Source organism: Lolium rigidum, chromosome 4 (assembly GCF_022539505.1).
Source record: "Lolium rigidum isolate FL_2022 chromosome 4, APGP_CSIRO_Lrig_0.1, whole genome shotgun sequence".
NCBI classification, from domain to species: domain Eukaryota; kingdom Viridiplantae; phylum Streptophyta; class Magnoliopsida; order Poales; family Poaceae; genus Lolium; species Lolium rigidum.
In genome coordinates, this window is record NC_061511.1 from 9,226,330 (window position 1) to 9,252,564 (window position 26,235).

Here is a 26,235-nt window from a genome sequence, read left to right on the forward strand (position 1 = left end):
TCTATCAAATTAGGTGTGAATGCTCTGTTTGTTTTGTTTTCCATTGTCTAGTATGAATTTGCATTGGGTTTCTACTTCGTATGTGAATATGTTGGAGGAAAAGGAGATCGACACACCTAGTGTGCCATTAGGCGCATTTGATCAAGTCTATGATGCCGAAGAGGTTGAATATGTGGACGAGGCCATGCTTGATGCTTCTCAAACAAATGGAAGATAAAAAAGATCCACTAATTACACGAATGAAGACATTGCGTTCGTGAAGGCATGTCACTAGATGCGGTGATCGGGAATTATCAATCTGGAAAGAAGTATTAGCATAGAATAGAGGACAAATTTCATCCATATTGCCGCCGATATCGAAACCATGAATCCACACAATGATATCCCTTCACGGCCAGTATTATGCGATCGAACAATGTTATATCCATTAGAGTGGGTGTTTGGAGCAAGTGATTGGGAATGCACTTCCTAGTAGATGCACTATTATTGGTGACTTTGTGAGTTTGTTTGGTCATTTACTGTCAAGCTTTTGTGCTATTGTTCGCTACAAATATGTTCACTTTTGTCTTACAATTTTGTGAATGCAAGATCTCATAGCACAAGAAATGTACAATCAAATAGCCGCATCTAAAGGTGAAAAAGGCTTCAAATTAGAGAAGAAAAGAGACGGAGATCGAGGAACTAAGAATCATTCTTGAGGAGACCAAGATGAGGGAAGTCATCATTTGACGACGAGAATCCCGTGATGACGATGGATCCAAATGAAATGAATGCTCTAAAGAGAGACTGGTGGGTGATTAGAAGGGCAGATGGCGTGTAAGAAAGAAGAGCAGCGGCTTCCCCAATCATTGGTGGCATCGGCTAGTGGTAGCAGGGTGGTGGCGACTCCTCCTATGTGGCTTTATTTGGGGCATTTAATTCATACTTTTGTGCAAGTTGGATTGTAACTTCGTCTACGCCGTGCTTTTGAGCCAAATAATATTATTAATTTGAATCATTAATGTTTAGAAATTGAAAATTGCCTGATGCACTGGCCCTAAAACCTTAAAGTATTGAAAATGTGTTTTGCGGTGTGCCATGCCTTGGATCGAGACGTACCCCCACATATACTTTGTACCTAAAACCGCGTACCTAATTTGCGGTACCAAGTTTATTTTTACATCTGCTAGAATGGCTCTGCGTGGTTTTTCGCTTGGTCCGAACAAAGTGAAAAACTCCCTCCGTACCATAAAACTTTAGATTTCCTTTAAGTTTGGATTTACCTATCTATATACTGATAGTATTAGATAGTGTCTGGATACATCTAAATTTAATAAATTTAAACAACTTTTATGGGATGTCATAAGTTGGCGGACGCTACGCGTCGGTCGGTGGATGGGAAGGCCAAAAATCGGTTGTTCCCCACGCTGTACGATCATGATCCGACGTCCGAAATCTACCGCGGTGCGAGATTTGCATTTTGCCCCCTATTTTTCTGAAACTTAACCCGCGGTCCTATTCTTCTCCCAGTTAAAGTGAAAGGTTAATCTCAAAAAAAAAAGTTAAAGTGAAAGGTATATCCCTTTGGCCCGACCTTCACTATATTTACAACACATATGCCACCCGAGAACAGATCCAAGTTATACTAAGTATTATAACAAAATTTCTCACTTCGCTTACAAAAAATATGTACTATTACAACAAAAAATATAAACAAAATAGTATTATAAAAAATGGTTAAACACAATTGTTTTTCTATAGGTTGGTTTACAACAAAAATTGACAACAATTACAATAAAAAAATCAAAAGCTATAACAACAAAAAAACATGTGTTCGTGGCTGTGAAAATTTGATTGAAAATAACACATTTTATATATATCAAATTACAACAAAAATCACCAGCTATTTTTACCAAAAATTATTAGCGATTACAACAAAATAATTTATAGCAAACGTCCAGGTAAACATTACAACATCTCTGACATGCTTTCTCTATAACTTTTATACGCATTTGTTACAAAACTAACGAACATATATAACATCTCTACGAAAAAAAGTGTCCATGACTAAAACAATTACACCAAAAATCACAAATAATTACAACAAAAAAGTCACCCGTTTACAACGTATCAAGAAACACACATTTTCGTAACATATCACTTAGAAAAATCTTACAAATTATGTCGTGTGAGTTTACAACAATTTTTTTATCTAATTATTACAAATCTGAAAACAACACTGTACATTTCTTTAAAAAAAGCAACACTCCCGTTTGGACCGAAAAACCAGGTCCATATAGGATCATGGGAGCGAGGGACGACGATCGATCGCTGGCGAGCGATCGGTCGCCGGATCGGAAGCGTTTTCCAAGTTTGTTGAACCGCCAGGACGGTAGATGTACTCATGTACACAATTCAGAACGAGCAGCTAGAGAGGTAAGTGCCAGCGGAAAGAAAAGAACTAGGGGTACAAATTTGACTCTATTTGTCCCGAACCTTAAATTCTAAGCAAAACTTTGAATTTTGATCTCACTTGACGTCCTATGAGCAACGATATAGTGTGAGTTGTGAGAGCATCTCCAACAGCCGCGGTAAATTTTGGCACTGTAAAAACACTTTACAACGCGCTCCATCCGTTTTTCACGCGTGAGGCCATATTTTCTCCGATAGAAGCTCCAAAATAAATTTTGGAGTTGTAAAACTGAGTAGTTGTTTATGCGCGCGATTTGTACCGCGCTCTCTTTCCGGCGCTGTATATATAGTGCACCAGATAGCGCTTTTGCAGCGCGCTCCATTTTACAGCACCGATTACAACATCTTTTGGAACATCTATTTGCGCCTCTTAGAGCATCTCTAACAGAGCCCGTAAACGGGCCAAAACCGAAAAATAACCGCTAGTTTACGGGTTCGGGCTGAAATTTGGCGCCGATCAGTGACCGTAAAAGGGCCAAAACCGAAAAACTTTTTTCGGACCGAGACCGAAAACTCAAAACGGCCTGTATTTGTAGGGGTCGATCGAGTGAACTGAACGCTCGATCCCTATCTAGGGCGCGCTGAAATTTCAGCTGACGCAACCGCTCGCTCGCTCCTTCCCCGCGCCGCCACCACACTCCGCCGCCGCCTTGCCCGATTAGCCCGAGCCGGAGGTAGCGCCGGTCGCCCCGCACCCCGTCCGCTGTTCCTTGCCCAACTCCGGCTGCTGCCCCCACCGTCGCCGCCGCCGCTCCGTCCGAATCGAGGATGAGCTCGGGCGACGAGTTCGATCTGTCGGATTCGTCGAGCTCCGACGAGTCCAACCTCGACGAGCTGCTCCAGGACGACGAAATGGAGGCCACCATGCTCCTTCTCTCCGTCAAGGACCTGGAGGACCGCGCGAAGCTGCTGAATCGGAGGCGCGGCTCCGTATTCGGCGGAACCACATCCAGCGGAATCGCCTCCTCGGCCACGAGCAGCTGATGGAGGACTACTTTGCCGAGGTACGTACCTATCCTCCCCATCTGTTCCGTAGGAGGTATCGCATGCGGCGTAGCTTGTTCGTCCGAACCGTCAAGGCCTGCGAATTGCATTCGAATTACTTCAAACAACGTAGGAATACCGCCGGGGTGATGGGTTTCAGCGCTTTCCAAAAGATCTCTGCTGCCATGAGGGTCATTGTGTATGGCATCCCCGCGGATTACTTCAAGCAACGTAGGAAATCCGGATCGCATTGAAGCTTTCCTTGATACACATCGGCAGATTGAGAATGTCAATACCCATGCCCAACTCGTCTATGATCTGAAGATGCACCACTGGCAGCGACATGGCCGTCGATTTTGATCCTACCATTCCATTCATTTGTTTGTCACATGTATCATTGTCGAGACATTTGTGCATTTGTCCAATTTTCCCGAATTTTCCCGAAGTTGTTGTAATTTGGTTGAGACATTTTATATTTGAACAATTTTCCCAAAACTGTTATAATAATTTAGTTCAGACAATTATTTATGTGTTGTAATAATTTGAATGATTATTTGATTAATTATGATATATTGTTCTATGTGTTGCATATGAATTGTATGAAAACCCTACCTTTATGGGTTCGGAACCCCCAGGCGCAGAATAGAGACCGTAAACCGAAACTGAAAACAGAATATTCTATTTTTCAGTTTTCGATACGGGCTCTGTTCTGCGTCTGCCATTTTCTGGCCCGTAAACACGAGTTCGATGCACTGAACTCGTGTTTTTCGGTTCGCGTTTTTACGGACTCTGCTAGAGATACTCTTACATGATAAACTAGTCTTTTTTTTATACGGTGGATATAGCGCCGGTTGAAGATGCTCTGAGATCCACCGACTTTTCAGCGTCTAGTAAACCATTCTTCTCTTTTCTCATAAACTAGAAGATACCCCGCGCGTTGCTGCGGAAGTAGATGCTTTAAATAAAGGGAAAAAATCATGGATCGTTGATTAGCACATAGGTGTAGCAATGTTAATATGTGTTGGATTAATACACTCCTGGTTTTATATCCCTAATTCTAATAGGGTACCATGTACTTTATTAGTTTTTGACAAAAAGATGCCACTTTCATGTGACTTACTTTTTGAATAATTTTGATTGCGTAAAAGATAAATAGTTGCAGTGAATTAGAGACATTCAAAGAAAAACAATTGTACCGATGGTGACTGAGGAAAAAAGGCACTGCTTATTGCCATTGGGTGTATGAGAGAGTCTAATATGACATTGAGAGGGGAAAAAAGATGACGATGGACCAAGTTCAATGCCTTATGTCAATTATACATCAGATATGGTCAAATTAAAATAATAATAATTTTACACTTAAACTTACCAACTTAGGCATCCTAGAGTAGCTGCATGCTTAGGGTCTTCATTTGGATCGACATACATGGCCACTGAAACATTGCAACACCAACGCCGATGGGAAGAAAGCATTCCTCTCGCTTATCTAGATATACTAAGTCGCTACAATATGTGATCTTTGTGTTTGATCTCTGTGTTTCTCACCTCTTAGAGATATGGAAAATGCAGCATTCAATTATTTATGCACCCATTCTTTGTTGAGGATTGAGCGATCAAAGGTACGTATTCTCTTCGGTTGATACAGTGGAGCGATAGGCATGGAGACTTGGAGAGTAAGATGTAAAACTAATAGTAAGAGAAAGGAAAACGAATATTAGTTTTATCTGTACCTGCATATGACAAACGAAGGTTTGGTGAAGATTTAATACTCGACGGTAGAACCCCACCAAAGTTGATGCGATCCTGAAATGAAATATTGGTGAATCGGAGAAATTTTGAAGAGACAAAAGAGATATAATGTAAAGAGGCGGACCTGGTTTCTGTTTCAGGTTAGAGTACCTTGTATTGAGCGTCGAACGTCCGAAGCCTTGTCTAAACCCAGCACTCTTTGAGTGTGACACATGAAGCGATCTCAACAATGCTCTATGGGCAACGAATGGTGGGAAGTTACAGGGAAATTGGGAGTCGGGTGAGTGTATCACCATCACCAACCGTATATGCTACCGTGCGGAAGAAGTCGGAACGCGAGATTTCTCAGGCTTCCATCGTTATTTGATCCTTACACAGAAATCAGGAATTAGCATGTATGAGTGTATCACCTTCACTAACCAGATATCCAATGTACCGCGCGGAAGACATTGGAACGCGAGTAGTTGCTTGGTTTCTCAGGCGCCCATCGTTTTTGACCTTCCTCTATTTTCTCTTATGTGTTTGATTTCTCAGACGAACAGATGCACGGTAACAAAGATATATAGAGGACAGTTATCCTTTGGGTCCTTCGGGGAGCTCATGAGGTCGATTATTACGAAACTGATGCCCGAGGAGAGTTAGTGAGTGCTAACGCTTGAGATGCTCACGCGCAGTTGCAGATAAGAAGGGTAAAGGGAAACGACGGTACACATTCATATTGTTTACTTTGTTTAGGTCGGATGACATGGACCAATGAGAGACTTGCTGATGTGTATAACTTGCATGTCAAGAGAATTATCCATAGTGGGTTGCTCCCATTTAGATATTATAGATTTCCCCAAAACCCACGGTCTCCGCGGGCCCACCCCGCATTGAAACCTCGCCCGTTTTAACCCACTCATCAATCCCAAATGGAAGTCCTCGCTCCCGTCTCCTATCGCTCGCCGTCGCCGTCGCCATCGCCGTCTACTGGCGCGCGCGTAATTTCGCCGAACACCTCGCGCGCGCGCCGCCATGCCCGGCGCGGGGTGCCTCCCGGCGGCCGAGCTCGCCGCGCTGTCCAGGGTCTGCCGCGACGGGGCCGCGGCGGCGCGGCTCAAGACGGGGTCCCTGCTCGCCATCCTCATCGCCAGCGCCGTCGGCGTCTGCCTCCCCGTCGCGCTCACCAGGGCCTTCAAGGGCCGCGACGGCTACGCGCGGGGGCTCCTCCTCGTCAAGTGCTACGCGGCGGGGGTCATCCTCTCCACCTCCCTCGTCCACGTCCTCCCCGACGCCTACGCCGCGCTCGCCGACTGCGCCGTCGCGTCGCGCAGGCCCTGGAGGGACTTCCCCTTCGCGGGGCTCCTCTGCCTCGTCGGCGCGCTGCTCGCCCTCCTCGTCGACCTCTCCGCCTCGTCCCACCTCGAAGCCCACGGCCACGTCCCGCCGCAGGAGGAGGAACAGCGCACCCCCTACGCCCCAATCCCCACCACCAAGAAGGCCCCCGTCTTCGAGCTCGCCGGCGAAATGAGCCCCAGGAAACGCGCCTTCCTCGACGACGACGACCACGACCCTGCACCGCGCGCCGACAGTCGTACGGAAGACCGGGACGACGTGGCGCTCTTCGGGGCCAAGAAGGGCGCCCGTTTGGTCCGCAGCGACGAGCCCGTGGTGGTGGTCCCTAGTACTGTCGGATGCCATGGCGGCGGGCATGAGGTGGTGGAGGTGGGGGAAGGGGAGGAGGAGGAGGCTAGGAAGAAGCAGAAGATGGTCTCCAAGGTGCTGGAGATTGGGATTGTGTTCCACTCCGTCATCATCGGGGTCACCTTGGGGATGTCGCAAGACGTCTGCGCCATCCGTCCGCTCGTCGTCGCGCTCTCCTTCCACCAGGTCTTCGAGGGGATGGGCCTCGGCGGATGCATTGCGCAGGTGAGAGAATCAAACATATGTATCTCAATTTTTCTGTCCTCTGTATGCAATAAGTTGAACTGTCATTACGAGAATGATTCTTGCTCGCGATGTTGGTTTGTGGTGGTTAAGTATAGTAAAATTGGTGATCTATAGGAGCAATGGGACAAGATTTAGTTCCTTAATTTAGCATGAATTAGGCGGCTGGCACCTCATGAGAATGTTTGATGTCAGTGTTGTGTTTCATATTGATTTGTTTTCTTACAAAAATACAGTCTGATGGACCTATCATCATACTTTATGAATAGATATGTGACTACGTACCTTAATATCTTTTGTCAAAGCAATGCTTTCCATCTAGAAAAGACAAATGATGTCTCCCCCATATGTTGATTCAGATGTTTGATTTCTCTATCTATCTCCCAGGGTAAGCATGCCATCCCATTTTTTAGTTAAGTGGCATATACCACTTTGTCATGTGGGAAATGCTTTAGTTCAATATGATTTCTAGTTGAATATGCTTCATAAATTTGTTCATATTGTGACTTTTGGTGCGAGTTTAGTCTTGCGTATTTGTGGTAGTATGAATTAGGAAGTTTGCAGCTTATTTGAATGTTTCATGTCAGTGTATCATTGACCTGTGATCATACTTTATGGATTGATTATAATATATTAATATGTGATACCTACCTATGTTGATGTCTGTTACAGTACTAAACTAATGTATTGCGCCTAGCTAAGACAAGAGATTGTTCCATCCTATCATGATTTAGATATTTCATATTTGATTACTTTCAAGCATGTCATGCGATCGTTTTAATCAGACTTGAAAAGTTTGGCACTTACCACTTTGTCAGGCGGGAAATATTTTATTGTTGAATATGATTTGGTAAGCTCCTCGTATCACCCTGAATCCTCTGTGTAACTTTACAATGATTCATGATGGAAGGATCCTTGTTCTACACCGGGCCCTTTTACTCACAGTTACATTTTCTCTAGCAGTGATAGTTTCAAGGCCTAATTTTGTGTCTCATCTAAACCCATGCTGCCATGCAGGACTAATCGTCTTTGTAGACAACCTTTTTCCATATAATTCTGTCCATGTCCACATCCATCTTATTGGCATTACATGAGGTTGATGTGTTATGCACGGATGAGAAAGAAGAATAGCACTAGCTAGGTCTTTAAAGTTCTTTTTTGCTTGGTGGTATCTTGCTGGAGAGCAATTCCATAATGCAGTCTGACATGCTAACAACAAAGTAAAGGGGAGAGGTTTCAAAATGTGCACATATGGTAGAACAGCCAATCGATTCATAACTGAAATCTCCAGTTTTAGCAAGGCCACTAGTGTAATACAAGTGTTATGCTTGTCTCTTTCCGGAGTCAGACAAAGCAAGGGCATTATGTATCAAACTTGGCCACCGCCAGCAACACCCATTTTGTACGTATGTGCCAAATAGACATAACTTTATACGGCACTACTGACCAGTTTCCACTTTCCAGTTGTATATTGTAACACTTTTTGTATATAATCATCCATACTTTACATATCATGGCCTCCTTTAGAAGTTTTTCTCTGGAATCAGCTAGGGATTTTTGTGATGTTCATTGATGACTGAATGTATACTTGCCCATTTCTCACAGGCAGGTTTCGGGGTGGCAACAGTGGGTTACATGTGCTTAATGTTCTCAGTGACAACACCACTGGGAATACTTCTTGGAATGGCAGTCTTCCATATGACTGGCTATGATGATAGCAGTCCAAACGCCCTGATAATTGAAGGCCTTCTTGGTTCACTTTCTGCTGGAATCCTTGTTTACATGGCACTGGTTGATCTTATTTCTCTCGATTTCTTCCATAACAAGATGATGACATCATCTCTAAAACTGAAGAAGGCCTCTTACATTGCATTGGTGCTCGGATCTGCTTCTATGTCTATTTTAGCTCTCTGGGCATAGGTCATAGTGAAATGTGTAGAGGAACCATTCTCAGATTCCAATATGGTGTATTGCAGTTCCGAGGAATGCATATCTGTGGACTCGTACTCCCTTCATGTAAATTTGAAATGACACATTATGGGGAACTTGAAATCCACAGCGTTCTACTTTGCAGCCTATTTATCATACCTCCTGTGCACTATTTTGGATAACCAGCACCTAAACTGATGTACCTTTCAATTGCTGATACCGGATGCTGCAATACTGAACTTTTCTTAGAGACGAAACCAACTATGCTGCTTATATTTGCTGTCAAATTTGTAGTTCATGTTCGGAAGGAATGCTCATCCTTGTACACTGAGTTAGTAAGTTCCTTGTAAAGTTACAGCTTGCAAACTGTGCTACACTTAATTAGGAATGTTCATTATGTAGTCTCTGCTCAAGAATTGCTCCCTTTTCTACAGGTTGGCATTTTGCCACCAGTAAGTATACCCTCATGATTGTCTATTTTTTTCTGCATTTATCTTTAAGAAAAGAATGCTAACAGTTCTCGTAGTACTGCATTCTCATGATGTCATCTGCAGCCAAGGTGATATTGACCATTGATTGTGGCAGAGGTTCTGGACAAGGTGGTGGATGCTTTCTTTAGCTTGGCCGTTATGATGCACTTTATACTTTATCATTACAACATCCAGATTATCTCTCTGTAACTTTGTTTCATGTACGACACTCTTTGATCTTGCAGATACTGATTTAATTTCCCAAACCAGTCGGAATTCAGATTACCTGGTAAATTATTCAAAATAGGTCAATTTTTTCCAACCTGAAATGTCATCTCCGTTTGTGCTGCCTTGGAGATCCATTAGCGACCCATGTTATTGGTTAAGTCGTAACACAAGAACTACCAGCCCGCGATGAGAAATGGCCATTTAGGTGAGAGATCATTTTCGAGGTTCACAATGTGAATGTGGAATTGGTCGATGAAGTTGGCATTGGAGAGGTTGAGATGGGTGAGGTTGAGGGCGGGAGACATGGGACAGCGGAACTAAAGCTTAGGTCATGATCAATATTGGCAAGTGGTAACCATTTAGCCATACTAGCTGGTAGCAGTAGTAGAACTGAACATAACCAATCCATTGTTTAAGTTAATGCATGGATTTTCGAATTTTTCAGATATGTTTCAGTTAAGGCATTCATATATAGAACATGTTTGCATAGGAGCTCCTCTTGTAAGTAAGTGCAACCTCTTTATGCTACTGCTTTGTGACCTCGTGTGAGGAAAGGCAGTTTGGGTCATGATCGATAAAAAGGCTCTATACAGATACAGGGCACTTAGGAAAATGCTAACATCAAAGAGAAAAGGGGCGGCTCGTCCCGCAAACAGCCGGTCAGTTTAGAAAGTAGAAACTGCTCAGGAATAATATCCTAAAGCCTTTGTTGTATTTGTTTTTTCAGGCAAAATGTCAAATACTAGAATTGTTGAAACTGAAGATTTTTTTTTGACAGAGAAACTGAAGAATTGAAGAGATGTCAACCAATCAATATTACAAAGGAAAAAAGAGAGATTTCCAGAGGAAAAGGGGGTACAAATGATAGTCCCGGAAGCATAAGGAAACAGCTTGCTTAATAGTATGAACATACTGGTGACGTTCAACCTGATTAGGTCAACTTGCAGGGTTATGAAGCACTCAAATTGACAAAATCTGCTATAATTTTCAGTAGCACGCATAGTTAATTTTTGTCCTGTTATATTCCTGATTGATATAGTCTTGAAGCTGCGCTAGCTAGCAGTATCCAATTCAATTGCTCTTAACTCGGTTAACATAGAAGAAATAGAAAAATGCAGCCCAAATAATATGTGGTCTGTTCAGGAATGAACCAGGAACACTGCATTTCTCTGTAACACGTGTTTTCAACTTTCCATGCATGGAGTTTATTTTTTTGGACTTGAACTTGTTCATGTACATCCAGCCTGGAAATTTCGGAGCGTAGACGGAATTAAGTAACCGAAACTAGAAGCAAAATATAGGCACTACACATATGGAAAATACCATGATGGACCTGGGTGCACGTGCACCCGTTTTCTTCAATATTGAAAAAACACTATTTTAAAATCTTTAGAAAATTGAATTTATTTTTATCTATATATTATGTTGAAACTTACTTGCGTAAGTTTTCAGGAAAAATACGATTGTACGTGACTTGACCTACACAAAAATGACATAATGTCCAAATTACAAAATGATTGGTTGTTCACGGAAATAGGATGTTCCATTTTCACATTTATGTGTAGGTCACATATGGTTGTTTTTTATTCCAAAATCTGCACAAGTAAGTGTCAACATAATATATACACGTGTTCCATTTTTTCTAATTTTTTTCTAAAACTTTAAAATAGTATTTTTTGGGTTTTTCATAATGTGTGCACGTGCCTTGTATCTGTACATACTCCCTCTGTCCACAAATAAGTGTATATATGGGTTTTTTAAAATAAATTATGAAAAGCATACATCTCTCCTCTTTAATTTTTTCACCTCCAATAAGCTAAATGCATGTAGAAAACAAGAAGAACATATGGTCAATATTATTGGGTTTGAGAAGCAATTAAAGCGCATTGAAAAGATATGAGTACACTCTTTTGTGAATAAATTTTAGAGCTAGATGTACACTTATTTGAGGATGGAGGGAGTATATTTCGGCAGTCCGGCACTCGGCAGCTCTAAGATCAAGGCCCAAGAGGCAGCACGGGCCACCAGAGCCGCAGCATCCTGGTCCATCCTACCCCCGATGCTCAAGTTCATCAAGCGGTCTCTTCTTTGAGGTTCCGTAAATGTTCTACAAGATTAATTTAAACATATGCGTTATAAATTTCTACACATATTTCGAGAAAGTCAGCAAAATCTACTGGTAACTTGTAATCAATAGTGACAAGAGAACCATAGTGATCATACAAATGATTATTAAAAGCTAGAGACTTACAACCACTTTCGATAATTATACTGTGCATGCTCACACAAGTATTTATCACTTTCCACATCTCGTGTTGGCATCAAATAAGAGAAGGTACCTGACAATATCAAATCGAGATTGTAGCACACCAAATACCCGGTCGACGTCCTTTCTAAAACTCTCCTGTCACAAAGCAAAGTGAGACTTCTTTCACTGATTGTCTTCACAAATATCAATCGTCTTATATATATGCTAGGATAGTACCAGATCCTCCGTGGCTTCGGTAGTGGCTCGTCTTCGGGACGCCACAGGACATCCTTTGGGTTGATGACGGCCTGGGGATGCCGGACATGCTATTGGGCCATGCCGGGACCCAATTTGGAATACGCAGTTGGATGCAAATTTCTATCTAACACTTCCAATAGACCTTTAGAGTGTTCTTTGGAGCATGTGACTGAGATGCTGCTAGATGCAAGTCTCGATGCAGCAAAGGTTTTCAGTCTAGGGACGTTTCGGATCTTAACATTTCATCATGAATTTACCATATGTTTACGGGTCGAAAAATATGTGATTTGTTCAGGAACGAACCAGGAATACTGCATTTGTGTGCAACACGTGTTTTCAGCTTTTCATGGGAGGTTATTTGAGCTTGACCTTATTCCTGTATAACTAGCCTAGAAATTTTGGAGCGTAGATGGAATTAAGTAACCTTAACTAGAACTAAAATCATACTACTAGGAACTACACATACTTTCTTTTTATCCAACGAAGAGAAGGGTCCATGACATATATATTTGTTAGAGTATATTTGGTAGTTATAGATTACACGGGATTGTATTAGGATTGTTTCCATATTCTCCCTAGAAGGTTTCTTAGCTTTCAAGTCTTGTACTCTATATATACTCGCCCATGAGGTGCAATACAACATCCATCATATTCCGCATATCTCTCTCCCTCTCTATTCTTCTACATGGTATCAGAGCGGCACGCTCCTTGACCTAGCCGCCGCAAAGCTTCCGCGCCGCGCCGCCCCCGGGGAGGTCGATCTCCATGATCTACTCCGGGGGCCGCGCAACCCGTATGAGGGTTCGTCCGCCGATCCGTTGATCCGCTGCCCTCGAGTCTTTTTTTTCCAATCCGTAGATTGGTTTTCTTTTTGCTCCGCCGGTCGCTCGATCGGCGTTTTCTTTTTTGGTTTACCGATCATAGATCGGATTGAGTCGCCCACCGCCGCCGTCACCGCGCATCTACTCCGACAACGGCATCGATCTATACCGGCCATCTTCATCAACCGCGCGGCACGGCCGCACGCGTCACACACGGGACGCCTACGTGCGACGCAGCAGGCTGTCTCGCCCGCGCGGTCTCCATCGCCGGTCCGTCTTCGCCGTCATCGCCGGGACATCACCGACAACGTCGCCAACGACTCCAATCTGCGGCACGTCATCCACGCCATGGCGCGTACAGCGCCGCCGTCGGTCTGATCAACCGACCGCGCGCACGTCTCCGCCAAGCACGTCCCCGAGCACGCGCCTACCACCGATCGAGCTACGGGCTGCCGCTGCGTCGCCCCTTCGGGTCGCAGCGCCGCCGCCTTTGGTCCATGCTGCTAGCCAACGACGCGCCTTCTGAGGCGCGTACATCGCTGGTGGCGTCCCGCCGCTGCACCGACTCGCGCCCTGCAGCTACGCCAGCCCCTCAGGCCGTGGCGTCGCCGCACGCGGTCGCCTTCGCCGTCCCCCGCGTCGATGTCCGAGGCCACCACAGCGCCGCCCCTTCGGCGCGGGTCGCCTCCATCCGCGCATGGTCTTCGTCACGCCGCCGGGTCTTCCTCGCCTACTTCGTGTACCGCCGCCGCGCCCCCACCCCAGGTCGCCGCTGGGCTCGCCAACCTCTTCAGGTCGCGCTGGGCTCGCCGACCACCGCAACGCCCGTCTAGGCGTCCAGCTTGACCACCCCTGGTCACCGCTGGGTTCGCCGCCTTCTACGTCTTCGTACACTACAGCCTTCGCCGCCGGCGTCCTCGCCTCTTCCCCGACTACGTCACTCGCTACTCTACTCCGACACCCGTCGTCGAGACTCGCCTCTTCCCCGACTACACCACCTGCTCCTCTTCTCCGACACCCGTCGTCGAGACCTCCTCTACTAGTCTACTCCGACATGGCGCGCACTTTGTAATGTTCCCTACCCTCGCATGCCCGGTACCGGCAACACCGGAAGTGCCTTCGTCCCCGACACGTTCCCGAGTCCGGCAAACTCGCGTCGGACGTCTCGTCTTCATCGGCTTCGACAACGTCTTCTTCGGCATCGCCTCTACGACTCGCCTCGACCGCGTCACCGACTTCTTCTATGTGTACTCGGTTCCGGCAAAACCGAAGTATGCCTTCGTCCCCGACGTGCGCCCGGTTCCGGCAAAACTAGGGCCGCACCTCGTCCTCGACGGCTCAGACTGCATCGACTTTGGCATCGACCATCTCCACGACTGCCTCGACGCGTCTCCGTCACTCTCCTCGCGCACTATGCGCTTGCGGCTTCATGTGCGGCTACCTCGACACCGGCACCCGACGACGACATCGACCACGACATCCCCTCGCGCGGCTACCCTGACCAAGGTTGCACCACCCAACGCTCTCGGCTCCCTCGACATCGGCACAAGGGCTACCACCTCGCCTGCGCCTCACCAGCTTCCTCTACAGTCCAAGCATCCGCGACGCAACTCCGTCCACGACGCTCCCGCTATGACTGCGGGGGAGTGTCAGCCCGTTGGTTCCTACCTTCGGCTTCTCTCCAGTCCGACCGTCCGCGACGCTATCGTTGTTCACGTCGCTACCGCTACGACTGCGGGGGAGTGTTAGAGTATATTTGGTAGTTATAGATTACACGGGATTGTATTAGGATTGTTTCCATATTCTCCCTAGAAGGTTTCTTAGCTTTCAAGTCTTGTACTCTATATATACTCGCCCATGAGGTGCAATACAACATCCATCATATTCCGCATATCTCTCTCCCTCTCTATTCTTCTACAATATTTACCGGCCCATATACATACCCATTGGCATTCCGGCACTGGGCAGCTCAACAGTAGCTCAACGGCTCCACGGCGGCCGCTGGAGCCGCCGCATCCAGCTCCGTCCTCACGGCGGACCTGCAGACCGGGCACGTGGAGCTGAGGCGGAGCCAGGCGTCGATGCAGCCGACGTGGAACACGTGGCGGCACGCCGGGAGCAGCCTCCCCAGCTCGCCGTCCTCCATCTCGCCGAGGCACACCGCGCAATGCTCGTCGAAGGTGGCCTCCTTCTCCTTGGCGGACGACGAAGACTCCCAGACGAGCACCTGCAGAGCGCCCAGCTCCTTGGCGCCCAGCCCCGCCGCCTCGTCCGGAGCGCACACCGCGGCGTCGACGACGACGCTGATCGCGTGGAGCTCGTAGCCGTAGCCGTCCGGCGGCCGCTGCAGCGCCAGCGCGTGAGGGTTGGTCGTGGAGGTGGCGGCGGAACGTTGCTGCAGGAAGCAGCGGGCGTAGAGGTGGAGCGCGGCGACGAAGGCGATGGCCGCCGAGAGCGCGGTGACCGCGGCCAGGAGGACGTTGGTGTTGTAAGGAGGAGCAAACGGTGTCATGGCTGCTGCTGAATGCTGCCTGGCGCACGCTACGCAATGTGCGATAATGCCTACGTACGTACACAGTGGTGGCAGTCTAGTGACTGGACTATATATCCGAAGGTAGTCACAAGTTGCAAATTCGATTCTCTTCAGTATATCGATCTTTAAAGAACTCGTTGCCGCCCTTCGATCTTCCCACATACCCCACATGTCACTCACTTATCAACTTGGTCGAAGCTCACCAACTTCGTCAAACGTCGCCTTTTGGTAACAAAAACTATTGGCAACTTGTGGCGACCAGCCAGGCAGGCATACGTCCGTCTACCCCCTACAAGGTTCGCAGATGCCGCACGAAATCATGGGAGGTTTTGGCACACTGCGGAGCACCGCGCCATGGCGAGCCGAGTTTCTTGGAGCAAGAAACTGAAATGTCTCTGTGTCCTCACATGGGATATGGGAACAGCACAGCAGGACAAGACGGTTCGAAGTTTGGTAGTAGGTCTCGTGGCTCCATAGTCCAACTCATGAGCAGTGAAGTGATGATGGTTCATTTCTTCAATGACATCAGCCACAGGGAAATAAAGGAGTACAGTGAATAAATTCTTGGACTTGTTACTTCCAGCTCTAGGATGAGTCTGCATTCCTTGCTTATCACCAACAGTATATCTTCAAGTGTTTTTGTACAGTATACTCATATTATTATTAACAGTATATGATATTTTACAATGACCAGTAGGTATTTTTGGTCGAATATTTTACACCGGAGGGGTTAGTTTTACACCATCCGGAGAAGGATGAGAAGTTGATAACTATACTGAGTTAACCGTATCATATATGTACTGTTGTACCTGGAACAGCGAATCTGAAACTTGCTGTTCTGCCGAGCCTAGCTGTATCTCAACTTCTCAATCCATGAGCTTGTACCTCTTCTCCTCGACACCGGTGACCCCCATTTGTATCTCGATTATGGTATGGAGTGGCATCTAGGTTACATTAGAAAGGGATTGATTTGGTTCAGCAATGTTTCTGAGAGTTTCAATACAGCACTGCTTATAAGAGATATAAAAAAATGCCATGTTACCTCCATGTCTGGAACTTCCCTCAAAGGCCTGTCGGCAAAATACGAGTACAACGCTCGCAGTACGGCCTACAAAAAGGACAAGGAGTTCAAGATCAGTGTTCCTAAGCAGGAGAGTTTCATCAACTGTAGGAATTTACCTGGTGGGATATAACAACCACTGGTGCTCGCTGGCGCTCGAGCTCAATGATGACAGGTTCCAACCTGAGGATACGTAATAATTCGGCACATGAGTTAGGGTGGAGACATGGAGGTAATAACAGAACATGTTCTTTTTCCATAGTTTTCTGTGTTCAAATTCTAGTAAAAGTAAACAGCATTTCTGAACAATTCAGTGAGATTTTTTAACCTCTGAATCACATCAAGGTAAGATTCCCCACGGGGGTAGCGATATCTCAGCTTGTCCTTCTTACGTGACCTGGTTGCAAGTTGTACAAAACATCACAACAGCGTGTTCAGATGCAAATATATAATAAATCTGAAAAGGTTAAATCTAATGTTTTGCTGAAGAAATTATGCAATGTGCATATCGTCAGCTCAGTTTTGCAAATCATACATGTTGAAATGTCAGTGTAACTTCTAGTTTCTAGCATGCTATGATTAATGTAGAAAATAACATAGATTTGCAGCATGATAATTAACAAAATGGCACTGCATTGTATATAAATCCAATAAGATATTACGGAACAATTGTTGCGGAAATAAGAGAGGAGTACATACTCATACTCCTCAGGCATAATTTTCTTTATCTCTTCATAAGTCATCCCATCACACACACCAGAATTGATCTCATCAAGAGCACGCCATTGTATCTGTCAACAACGAGGGTTAACGTTCATCAGGATACATACTTGTAGATAGCAAGATGTTTGTAAAATAAATCATAAATATTCAAGGAACTACCTTTGGAAATCCAACAATTGGAGTTGCTGTCAAAATTGTTCTCTGGAGAGTGCTGGTCCAAATCTGAACAGCATAAAACAAAAACACAAATGAAAGCAAGAGGCTCTGTTAGCTCACTTCATAGGATCAAAGACATTATCTATTTTAAAGTAAATACTGATACCAATGTTGCCCCTGTAAGTGTAACTCAATTTAATGGAATTACTTACAGTTGCGGTTTTCTCAGATTTTAGGCGCTTCTCAATAAAGTTGGCTAGCTTCTTAGCATAAAGCTCCCCGTCTTCGCTGCAAAATTATCAGCCACATTGAAGTGGAATTTGATAAGTGATTACGTAGGCTAATTTCCAGAAGGTAAATGATTCTGCATGATACTTTCTTGTCAAGTAAAATAATTAAAATTTCCTTATATATTACTCCCTCCCTTCCTTGATATAAGCCATATAGTTTTTTGCACGGAAATTGACGCATGGTCTAGGACTGCAATTTTTGTTGGTTTTGGATGTAATAGCCCCCCAGGAGAAAGACGTGAAACTAGTGGAAAAATAGGAAAGTCAAGATCCTCTCTCTCTCCCGATCAGATATCTTCCTCTAGTATGGCAACAAATTCCACAAATCTCTCTCTCATTGACTCTATGTGAGAGAGAAAGAAAAAGGACTTCAAAACTAGAGGAAAATAGGAAAGTCAGGCTGCGCGTTAAAAGGATGCCTAATCGCGAGTGCTACCGCTACATGAGAGAGAAAGAAAAAGGACTCCCAATTGAATGGTACATACAGCTTACATGGGGCACAACAATCGCCTAATTTCCAGGGATTGCATGCGGGTCATTTAAAAAGAAAGGGGATTGCATGCAGGGAGTTAGCTACTCCTCAATTTTATGAATTGCATGCGCGAGTTAGAGAGGGCTAAATTTGCCTACAGTCCTAATACGCTCTATATTTTGGAAATTTTCTCAAGAAACTATATGGCTTATATAAACGAACGGAGGGAGTACCATTTGCCTGTTACTTACATAACTCAACATGGTAACTTAAGCATATAAAAGTATCATCTAAAGGTATCATATTAAAGTTCGTAGAAGCAAACCTCAGGACCGTGTCACCACCAACTCTTCCTCTAACATTATGCAAACTCTCACCATGCCTGGTAAGCAAAATAGGCCGAGGCGCAAGATGGGAGTTCACCTGTAGTCGCATATTGAGAAAAGACATGTCACCAATTAAAATTCACAAATAATAATGCTCTAGCGTTAACCCAATTTATTGTGAAACACTTCTATGTGCATTCCAGTATTAGGCTGATATTATGTTTTCTCGGAAACTGCAATCATATATCAAATTTACCAACTAAGCATTTAAGTACGTACCAAGAAAAAGACAATACGACCAGGGAGATAGCCGCTGATATTGTTCACCTGGAACAAGGTGACAAGAAGTTAAGAAATTCATAGAAGTACTAAACAAATCTGGCATGAAGAGTTTCAAAAGCTAGAAGCCCACGAGAACATAACTCAACGAAAATGCTCGGTTTGGTGTAATGAATGAACCCTAGTACAGTTTGAGATATGAAAGGTCAGAACCTATGTGCCTTGTAAATATAAGACTTAGTAACTGAATACCCCTTTTACAGGACAGCAGAATAACCAGGAAGATCATGTTTGTTACCTGTAACTGACCACCCTCCCCTTTTACCATATCAATCATTTTGATATAAGAACCCTCCTCCACTGGCTCATAAACCTGCAATATGAATCCTACTTGATTCAACATTATATAGTTTACAGAGCTCAAAATTTTCATTTCTCATGCAACACTACAACAGAATATAACTTGTTTAGCATTGAGAGTATGAGACCTTCTCATAGTTTGTCAGACGCTCAAGGAAATCCTGCAATCCAGCTTCATAGTCTGGCCTACAAAATTGCATGGGAATAAGTTCAATGATATTATCTTTCTAGCGAGGGAAAATTGAGGTGTTGTCAGTTCCTAACTGATCAGCATAGTCAGGACTTTGCTGAATTTTCAGGCGTACGTTCCTTTCGATTATGTTCCGATCGTTACATATTGTCTCCAGAAATATTATCTGAAGAGAATGAATTCAGTTAGCAAGCAATACGTAATAGAAATGTATCAAATGCACAAAAGGACAATTAAACTAACCCACAAACTGTCAATAGTATGACACTATTTTTGTGGATGTGTGACTTACCTTACAGTTCCCTTCAGCCATCTTCATTAGCATATATCTTCTTTTGCTTGTGCTGTTTGTTGCATCAAATATACCAACCTAAACAAAAATGAAACTGGTCAGAAGGAATATTACATTGTTAGCAGGCTATGTAACATAACATCAGCTTACCTGACCACCTCCGTGCATCCAGTCTATCATGTCTTCCATTGCTAAAGCAGCCACCTGGAAACATGTCGGACAGAATAAAAAATGGATAAATTTGTTTGAACCACAGCTATCACTTTAATGCTAATATTCGTCTCACGGGGCTGGTTGTGAGGCACTCATTTTAAAAACGTTGAACGGCATATATTTGTGAACATGAAGAGTCTATACAATTTAGAGTGTATTTTGCAACAAACTGTAGAACAAAGCATGCTAACCTCATTACGTGCCTCAATCCCTTCTTGGTTATCAGGACGGAAAAAGTCTGCAGACTGAACAAATGAAACTACAAAATTGTTAAGTGAAGGAATGTGGTTTTGCTGACATTTGCTAAAGAAACTACATTGCGGAAATCCAGATATACAAGATATCATGTGAACAAGCAGTATTATGAAAATAATCAGGGCCAACCATGTCATGGGTACAGTAACAGTGCAGATAGAAGTATGGAGAAAAAAAGAGTCTATGCATTGACTTGCGCAACCAATGAGCAAACATATTCAGTAAGCAGCTAGTTGGTGAGATTCAATGTTTACTGCGAAAATTGGTGGATGACCTCTACCCCTACATATACAGCACTATAAGAATGTTAAAAGTCATTTCCTTTATATGGCTTGCCTAGCATGTAGTGAATGGTGAATACTGAACCTTCTTGTTTGGAAATATATAAAGGAAAATACACACCATAGGGGCTTCCCCTACGGTCACGAGCTTAAAAAAAAAGCTGAATATTGAGTAAGAGTAACCCAAGCATAAGATGGCAGTGATAACTATTACTGATATCGCGCTGGCTCTGGCTCTCCCGCACTGACGATCGGCGGGCGTGGAGCGACCTGGACCTGCAGTTCACGGCCGAGGAGCGAGCGCTGTTCTTTGCCTCCACCACCATGGTGGTTGGGAACGGCCAAAACACACTATTCTGGGAGGACAGGTGGATCGACGGCCGCGCTGTTCGGGAGATCGCACCCAGGCTATATGACTGCATCCCCAAGCACCGGCGCAAGGTCAGAACTGTCGCCCAAGGGTTTCTGGGGAACGGCTGGGCTCAGGACATCCACGGGCTTCTTGGCGTGCATGAGATTGGGCAATACCTGGCGCTTTGGACGGCCATATCGCGCACGACGCTTGGCATGGGGCCTGACAGGCTGATCTGGAAGTGGACCGACAGCGGCACTTACACCGCCAAGTCTTGCTACCAGGCGCAATTCCATGGCTCAACCACTTCCAGCTCCTGGAAGCTAACATGGAAGACGTGGGCGCCGCCGACGGTCAAATTCTTCAGCTGGCTCGCGGCATGGATCGGTGCTGGACTGCTCAGTGCCTGGCTAGACGAGGCCTGCAGCACCATCCTCGATGCCTCCTCTGCGGCCAGATGCCTGAGACCATGCATCACCTCATCCTCGCCTGCCCCTTCTCACGGCAGGTTTGGCATGAGGTGCTGGCTCGTCTAGGCATGACCTGCAGGCCACCCAACGACGATGACGCCTCCGGCCTCCCTAGATGAATGGTGGCGCAAGGCGAGGCAGCTCGCCCCGAAGCCCATGCGCAAAGGACTGGACTCCTTCACCCTGCTCACGCCATGGCTGGTCTGGAAGCATCGCAACTCGTGTGTCTTCGACAGAGCCCGACCCTCGGTGCATGACCTGGTGAACGAAATCTTCGAAGAGGCTGCTCTTTGGGCCAGAGCCGGTGCGAAGGGCCTTAGGGTAGTGTTACCGACGACCTGGGATGTGCACTGAGACGCTACCATATCTGTACCCCGCCTCCTAGGAGGATTGTAAAACTATCTATCTTTTCAATGAAATGAAACGCAAAAGCCTTTTGCGTTTTCTCAAAAAAAAAACTATTACTGATATTAAAAATCATTTCCTTTATATGGCTCACCAAGCATGTCATGAATGATGAATAACCCAAGCATAAGATAGCCGTGATAACGATTACTGATATTAATATAATGGTGATGCATAAAAGCAAATATAGATATAAAGCAACTTGAAAATAAAATATCGTGCAATGTTAAAAAAATGGCATATACAGATATACTTCAACAAAAACATGCGAAGATAATTGTAGCAAATGACAGTTCTTAGTACCTGATTTGCTCCATGCTTCAGACGGCGGTACTACACATCAAGTTTCAACCAACAGAGTTCAGTTCATTTTACAGTAATCCAAGAATATGTACTGTTTGTGCAAGATAATACCCTCTCACCTTTCCAACGTTGAAGTGTTTTGTTTCATGACCAAGCCAACGAAGGTACCTAGTAAGCTTAACAGCAGTGAAGGTTTTACCACGAGCTGGTAGGCCAACCTAATTATGAGTAGACATTTTCAGATGGATAGCTGACCTTTCAGAAGAAGCAATTACCAACAATATATGAATATGCTCAAGCACAAATAGTAATGAATCTTAATAAAAGATATCCTAATGGCTGGTTATTCCTCTCCCTGATTACACTATAAACATTAAAGTGCATATCCATTGATTCGCTTCTTTGTTAATAAACAATGAAGAATGATAGAAGGATATAGTAGCTACTAGGTATTATGTAACAACAATGCAAATAAAATATTTTGTCATGGTATGCGGTGATGATAAACTCATACTATCACATTAGCTTTCAATATTCATATAAGAGATGAAAAACAATTAACAGCTGTAACAGAAGTATATTAGTTTACCAAAACAATAGCCAGTTTCCTATCCTCCTTTGATCCATGCAACCTATCAGCTACAGCTGCAGCTGCAACAGCTCCGGCTGCTTCTGGCATGGCCTTCAAATATGTCAACAATAAGAAAGAATCAGGTAACCTGTTCGAATATTTATTTAACAACATCAAAGAATAATGAATAAATGGGTTATAGTTTATACTAGCTTACAGACACCTGTTCCACAATTTCAACCAAGTCTCTAGAAGTTTATAATACACCATGTACTTAGTGTATAGGATCAACCCATACACAACTGTGTTCCTAATTATTTCAGTTTTCTTTTGTTACCTCCTACTAGTTGAGGATACGGACAATACTGACCTTTGTTGATCCAAAATTAAGGCCAGATGCCAGGGAACATGCACTAAATGATTTGCCAAGCTTAGGAGAGACAACACCCCTGTCAACATAAAGTCCCTTTTGCCTGTCCTGGTTTTGCAATTGTATTAAGGTACCAACTGATTTTGACTCTACCATTCCAGAAACTTGTAACTTCTTAGAAGAATCTGCTACTGGGGCCTCAGTATCCTACAAAAGGACCAAAATAATGTGGCATGGCTCTTTTAGAACACTAACTTTGGTTCGCATAAATACATGAATCATATACTTGATTGTGCATAACTCTGCAATACGATATTATGAAACAAAAACACTTGCACTTCAAAAGAAAGTAATGGATATCAAGTAGATGTAACTTAACAAAAATCATGATTCATTATATAAAATGATAAAAAAAACTAAACCATACTAGTTCATTATTGGTTGGAGGATCAATTCAGGGAACATTAAGTTCATTATAGAAGTGAGAAAAATGGATATGGAGCAGTTATATATCAACCAGAAACTGATGCATCAGACCCTGGTCAGACCCTTTTCTTTTAAGTACAACACAATTAAATAATTATACTTCCTCAGGTCCAAATTACTTGTCGCAGATTGAATGAACCTAGACAGATTTTAGACAACATTTTGCCTAAATCCGCGATAAGTAATTTGGATCGGAGGGAATAGTACAACCAACATTTTAGCATACCAACTTTTCTAGATTACAGCTTACTTTATTGTGGTCACTATGATCTTGAAAATCTGCAGAAGCACTTGGACTCTGAATACCATCGCTAAGAGGTATATCAGTTGTCCATATGCTGGGTTGAGTTAAGGATGCTGGGGTTGCAGCAAGGTTTGCTGCATATTCAGTTGGTGGCGCAGTTGGTGTTGGAACAACATAATGTTCTAAGTCAAGCTCCAGACTAGAACCAGATCCATCCTGCAGGCACGACAGAAAAAAGGTGACCACAAGACCATCTAGCTGCTATTAGCATTGAAAATCATGCAAGTATTAAACTAATTAGTAAAATAAGAGGAAATGTTAATAACGTATTATTGTTTTAGTGTGCAGATTATCTTAAGCAATTACAATTATAAGATAGAACAAAGAAGGCTATCAAAAGGCAAGAAAATGCGAAAAAACAGCTCTCATGTGATCGTTTGGACTGTTAATTTTTTTCTCATGCCTAAGATTGAACTTTAAATGAAGAAGTCAAAATCATTCATGTCATCATAATTTTTGTGTACTTGTTGACTTCTTAGAAACTTTGGACACCAAATGAACCAGTGATTACAGTAACAGTACAACCAAACGCAAGCATATGAGCATGGCAAAAAACCAAAGCCAGGCGCTCATTTTGACTACAGTTCTCACCTCGGTCGCATGAGCGGGTGCTTCATTTATACTGACGTCAGGGATTCCCCGGACCATGGAAGGCTGGAAGTTCTCCTTGTACACCCTCCAGCTCGCGGCAAGCTCAAGCGGAGACACGATGTCGGCCTTGTTGAACACCCTGAACTCATGCGGCTCATCGTCTCCATTAATCCTGAAGTTTGCAAGCCTGACGTCACCCTCGAGCATGCCCCCGGTGAGAAGCCGTGTGGGCCCTTCCTCGATGATGCACGGGGTGGCCGCGTCCTTGGGCTTGAGCAGGAATTTGAAGTCGAGCGTTTCTGCATCAAATTGCACGGGTTGTGATCATCAGGAACAGTGGGGTTCAGCGATTTGCAGCAGAGTCCGCAGAAGTTGAACTGAACACTTGCTGTTAACTGGGACAGTTAACTATTCTACTCCTGAAGGTTTTTGGTTAAATTGCTACAGCTGGGAGGTCAGTTCAGCTTCCCCAAGTTTTAATCCATCAGACGGGATCACCAAAGCCATGTCGTTACCAAATAAACAGTACTCAAAAGTACAGAAAGGGCAGGTAGGTAGGTAGGTAGCGTGCATACCATGGTCTGGCGGCACGACGAAGCTGAGCTCCCACATGGACGCCAGCTCCCTCTCCATCGGGAGCTGCAAAAACCGAAACCAAATCCTCGGTCACAATGTAAACCAAAACCGGCAAGCGTGGGAGCAGGAGCAGGGTGGCGGGTCCGTACGGCGTGGGCGGGGTCCCATGATCCGATGATGGGCTCGGAGCCGTAGACGTGCGGCACGAGGTCGCCGATGATCCGCGCCTTCTCCATCTTGAGCGAGACGTAGAGCTGCGCGCCGCCGTGCCACGACCCCGTGACCGCGCCGCCGCTGCCCTCGTCCCCGTCCACTCCGCCGTCGCCGGGGAGCGCGGCCCCGCCGACGCCCCCGACGCCGTCCATGCCCTTGGACCCCGACGTGCCCATGGCTGCGGTGCGGAGTGTGAGGTGAGAGTGGAGCGTGCGACGGTGGTGGTTTATCGATTGGGGATTCGGGAGGGAGAGCGATTGGAGTGGTGGTGGTGCGGACTCGGAGGCCTCGGACGGAGCTCGCAGGATAGAATGTGGGGCCCGCCTGGCAGCGGCGGCCGCGGCTTTCCTGTGGACGTGGCGGCGCGGCGGCGGCGCGGCCGCTCTCGCCGTCGAGTCGACGGAAGGAAAGGGAGAGGAAATTATACTCCTTGTTACGTACAATCACGAAAATGTAAATCTAAATTCGACCAGGACATCACGACTCCAATTCTCCTTTTCATGGTCAAGACCTTTGCAACATGCGAAACTCAGCATGGTGCAATTAGTAACTTTGAGTGTCTACTGAATAATATACTCCCTCATGTCTAAACTACCAAATATTTTGATCGGGTGAATTAGAAAGTCAAATATCTTAATGGAATGGAGATAGTACCACTTTTGGACAGGTTGGCAGATTCTTTTAGAAAAACAAATGTAAAATGTGAGCGGGGCCCCTTGCTTGGTAGTTTTTTTAAATAGAAAAAACTGATGATTTTCTTCGAAATCTAAAATGGTTTATTAAATTTGAGTGAGGCCTAGAACCCAACTAAGTCCTCTTTGGGTTCCCCTGCCTTTGGATTGTGAGTACCAAAAATAGATGGGTTACGGGTTCAAAGAACTAAAATATAAGTATAATATAATTGACTGAGTTGTCTGAGTTTATTGTGCTAGGTTTAGTAATTAACCATTTGATCTCTATAAGTTTACCTTATCTAAAACGTTCACTTTTAGCAAACAAGAATGCTTAATTTCATTTCATTTCCTTTTGCCATTACAACTTTTTAGGACAATTGTGAGCATCGCATGGTTTGATATTCTCTATTGCATATCAACATCATC

General features: G+C 44.7%; 3 protein-coding genes across 3 annotated transcripts; 1 reads left to right on the forward strand and 2 right to left on the reverse strand.

Moving 5' to 3' along the window:
- The first annotated feature begins 6,189 nt into the window (after positions 1-6,189).
- On the forward strand, positions 6,190-9,188 carry LOC124708145 (zinc transporter 6-like). The gene is made up of 2 exons (XM_047239834.1): positions 6,190-7,092; positions 8,716-9,188. The coding sequence occupies exons 1-2, from the start codon at positions 6,199-6,201 to the stop codon at positions 9,028-9,030; spliced, it is 1,209 nt and encodes a 402-aa protein (XP_047095790.1). The 5' UTR covers positions 6,190-6,198; the 3' UTR covers positions 9,031-9,188.
- A 5,845-nt stretch (positions 9,189-15,033) lies between these two features.
- On the reverse strand, positions 15,034-15,576 carry LOC124646659 (RING-H2 finger protein ATL63-like). Its single transcript, XM_047186748.1, has one exon. It carries the CDS (start codon positions 15,574-15,576, stop codon positions 15,034-15,036), a length of 543 nt encoding a protein of 180 aa, XP_047042704.1.
- A 645-nt stretch (positions 15,577-16,221) lies between these two features.
- On the reverse strand, positions 16,222-25,029 carry LOC124708267 (6-phosphofructo-2-kinase/fructose-2,6-bisphosphatase-like). The gene is made up of 22 exons (XM_047239949.1): positions 24,922-25,029; positions 24,347-24,645; positions 23,702-23,911; positions 22,966-23,172; positions 22,614-22,706; positions 22,144-22,242; positions 22,025-22,054; positions 20,150-20,203; positions 19,896-19,949; positions 19,746-19,823; positions 19,528-19,619; positions 19,392-19,449; positions 19,202-19,276; positions 18,904-18,951; positions 18,624-18,721; positions 17,749-17,824; positions 17,540-17,602; positions 17,357-17,448; positions 16,986-17,054; positions 16,777-16,840; positions 16,640-16,705; positions 16,222-16,541 (listed from the first exon to the last, which is right to left on the reverse strand). The coding sequence occupies exons 1-22, from the start codon at positions 24,977-24,979 to the stop codon at positions 16,464-16,466; spliced, it is 2,061 nt and encodes a 686-aa protein (XP_047095905.1). The 5' UTR covers positions 24,980-25,029; the 3' UTR covers positions 16,222-16,463.
- Positions 25,030-26,235: the final 1,206 nt, after the last annotated feature.

Coding starts and splice junctions, on each gene's coding strand:
- LOC124708145 (XM_047239834.1), top strand. CDS start 6,199: ATGCCCGGCGCGGGGTGCCTCCCGGCGGCCGAGCTCGCCGCGCTGTCC. Junction 7,093..8,715: donor TCGGCGGATGCATTGCGCAG/GTGAGAGAATCA, acceptor CATTTCTCACAG/GCAGGTTTCGGGGTGGCAAC.
- LOC124646659 (XM_047186748.1), bottom strand. CDS start 15,576: ATGACACCGTTTGCTCCTCCTTACAACACCAACGTCCTCCTGGCCGCG.
- LOC124708267 (XM_047239949.1), bottom strand. CDS start 24,979: ATGGAGAGGGAGCTGGCGTCCATGTGGGAGCTCAGCTTCGTCGTGCCG. Junction 23,173..23,701: donor ATCATAGTGACCACAATAAA/GTAAGCTGTAAT, acceptor GTCCTTTTGTAG/GATACTGAGGCCCCAGTAGC. Junction 18,952..19,201: donor GGGAGGGTGGTCAGTTACAG/GTAACAAACATG, acceptor ACCTTGTTCCAG/GTGAACAATATCAGCGGCTA.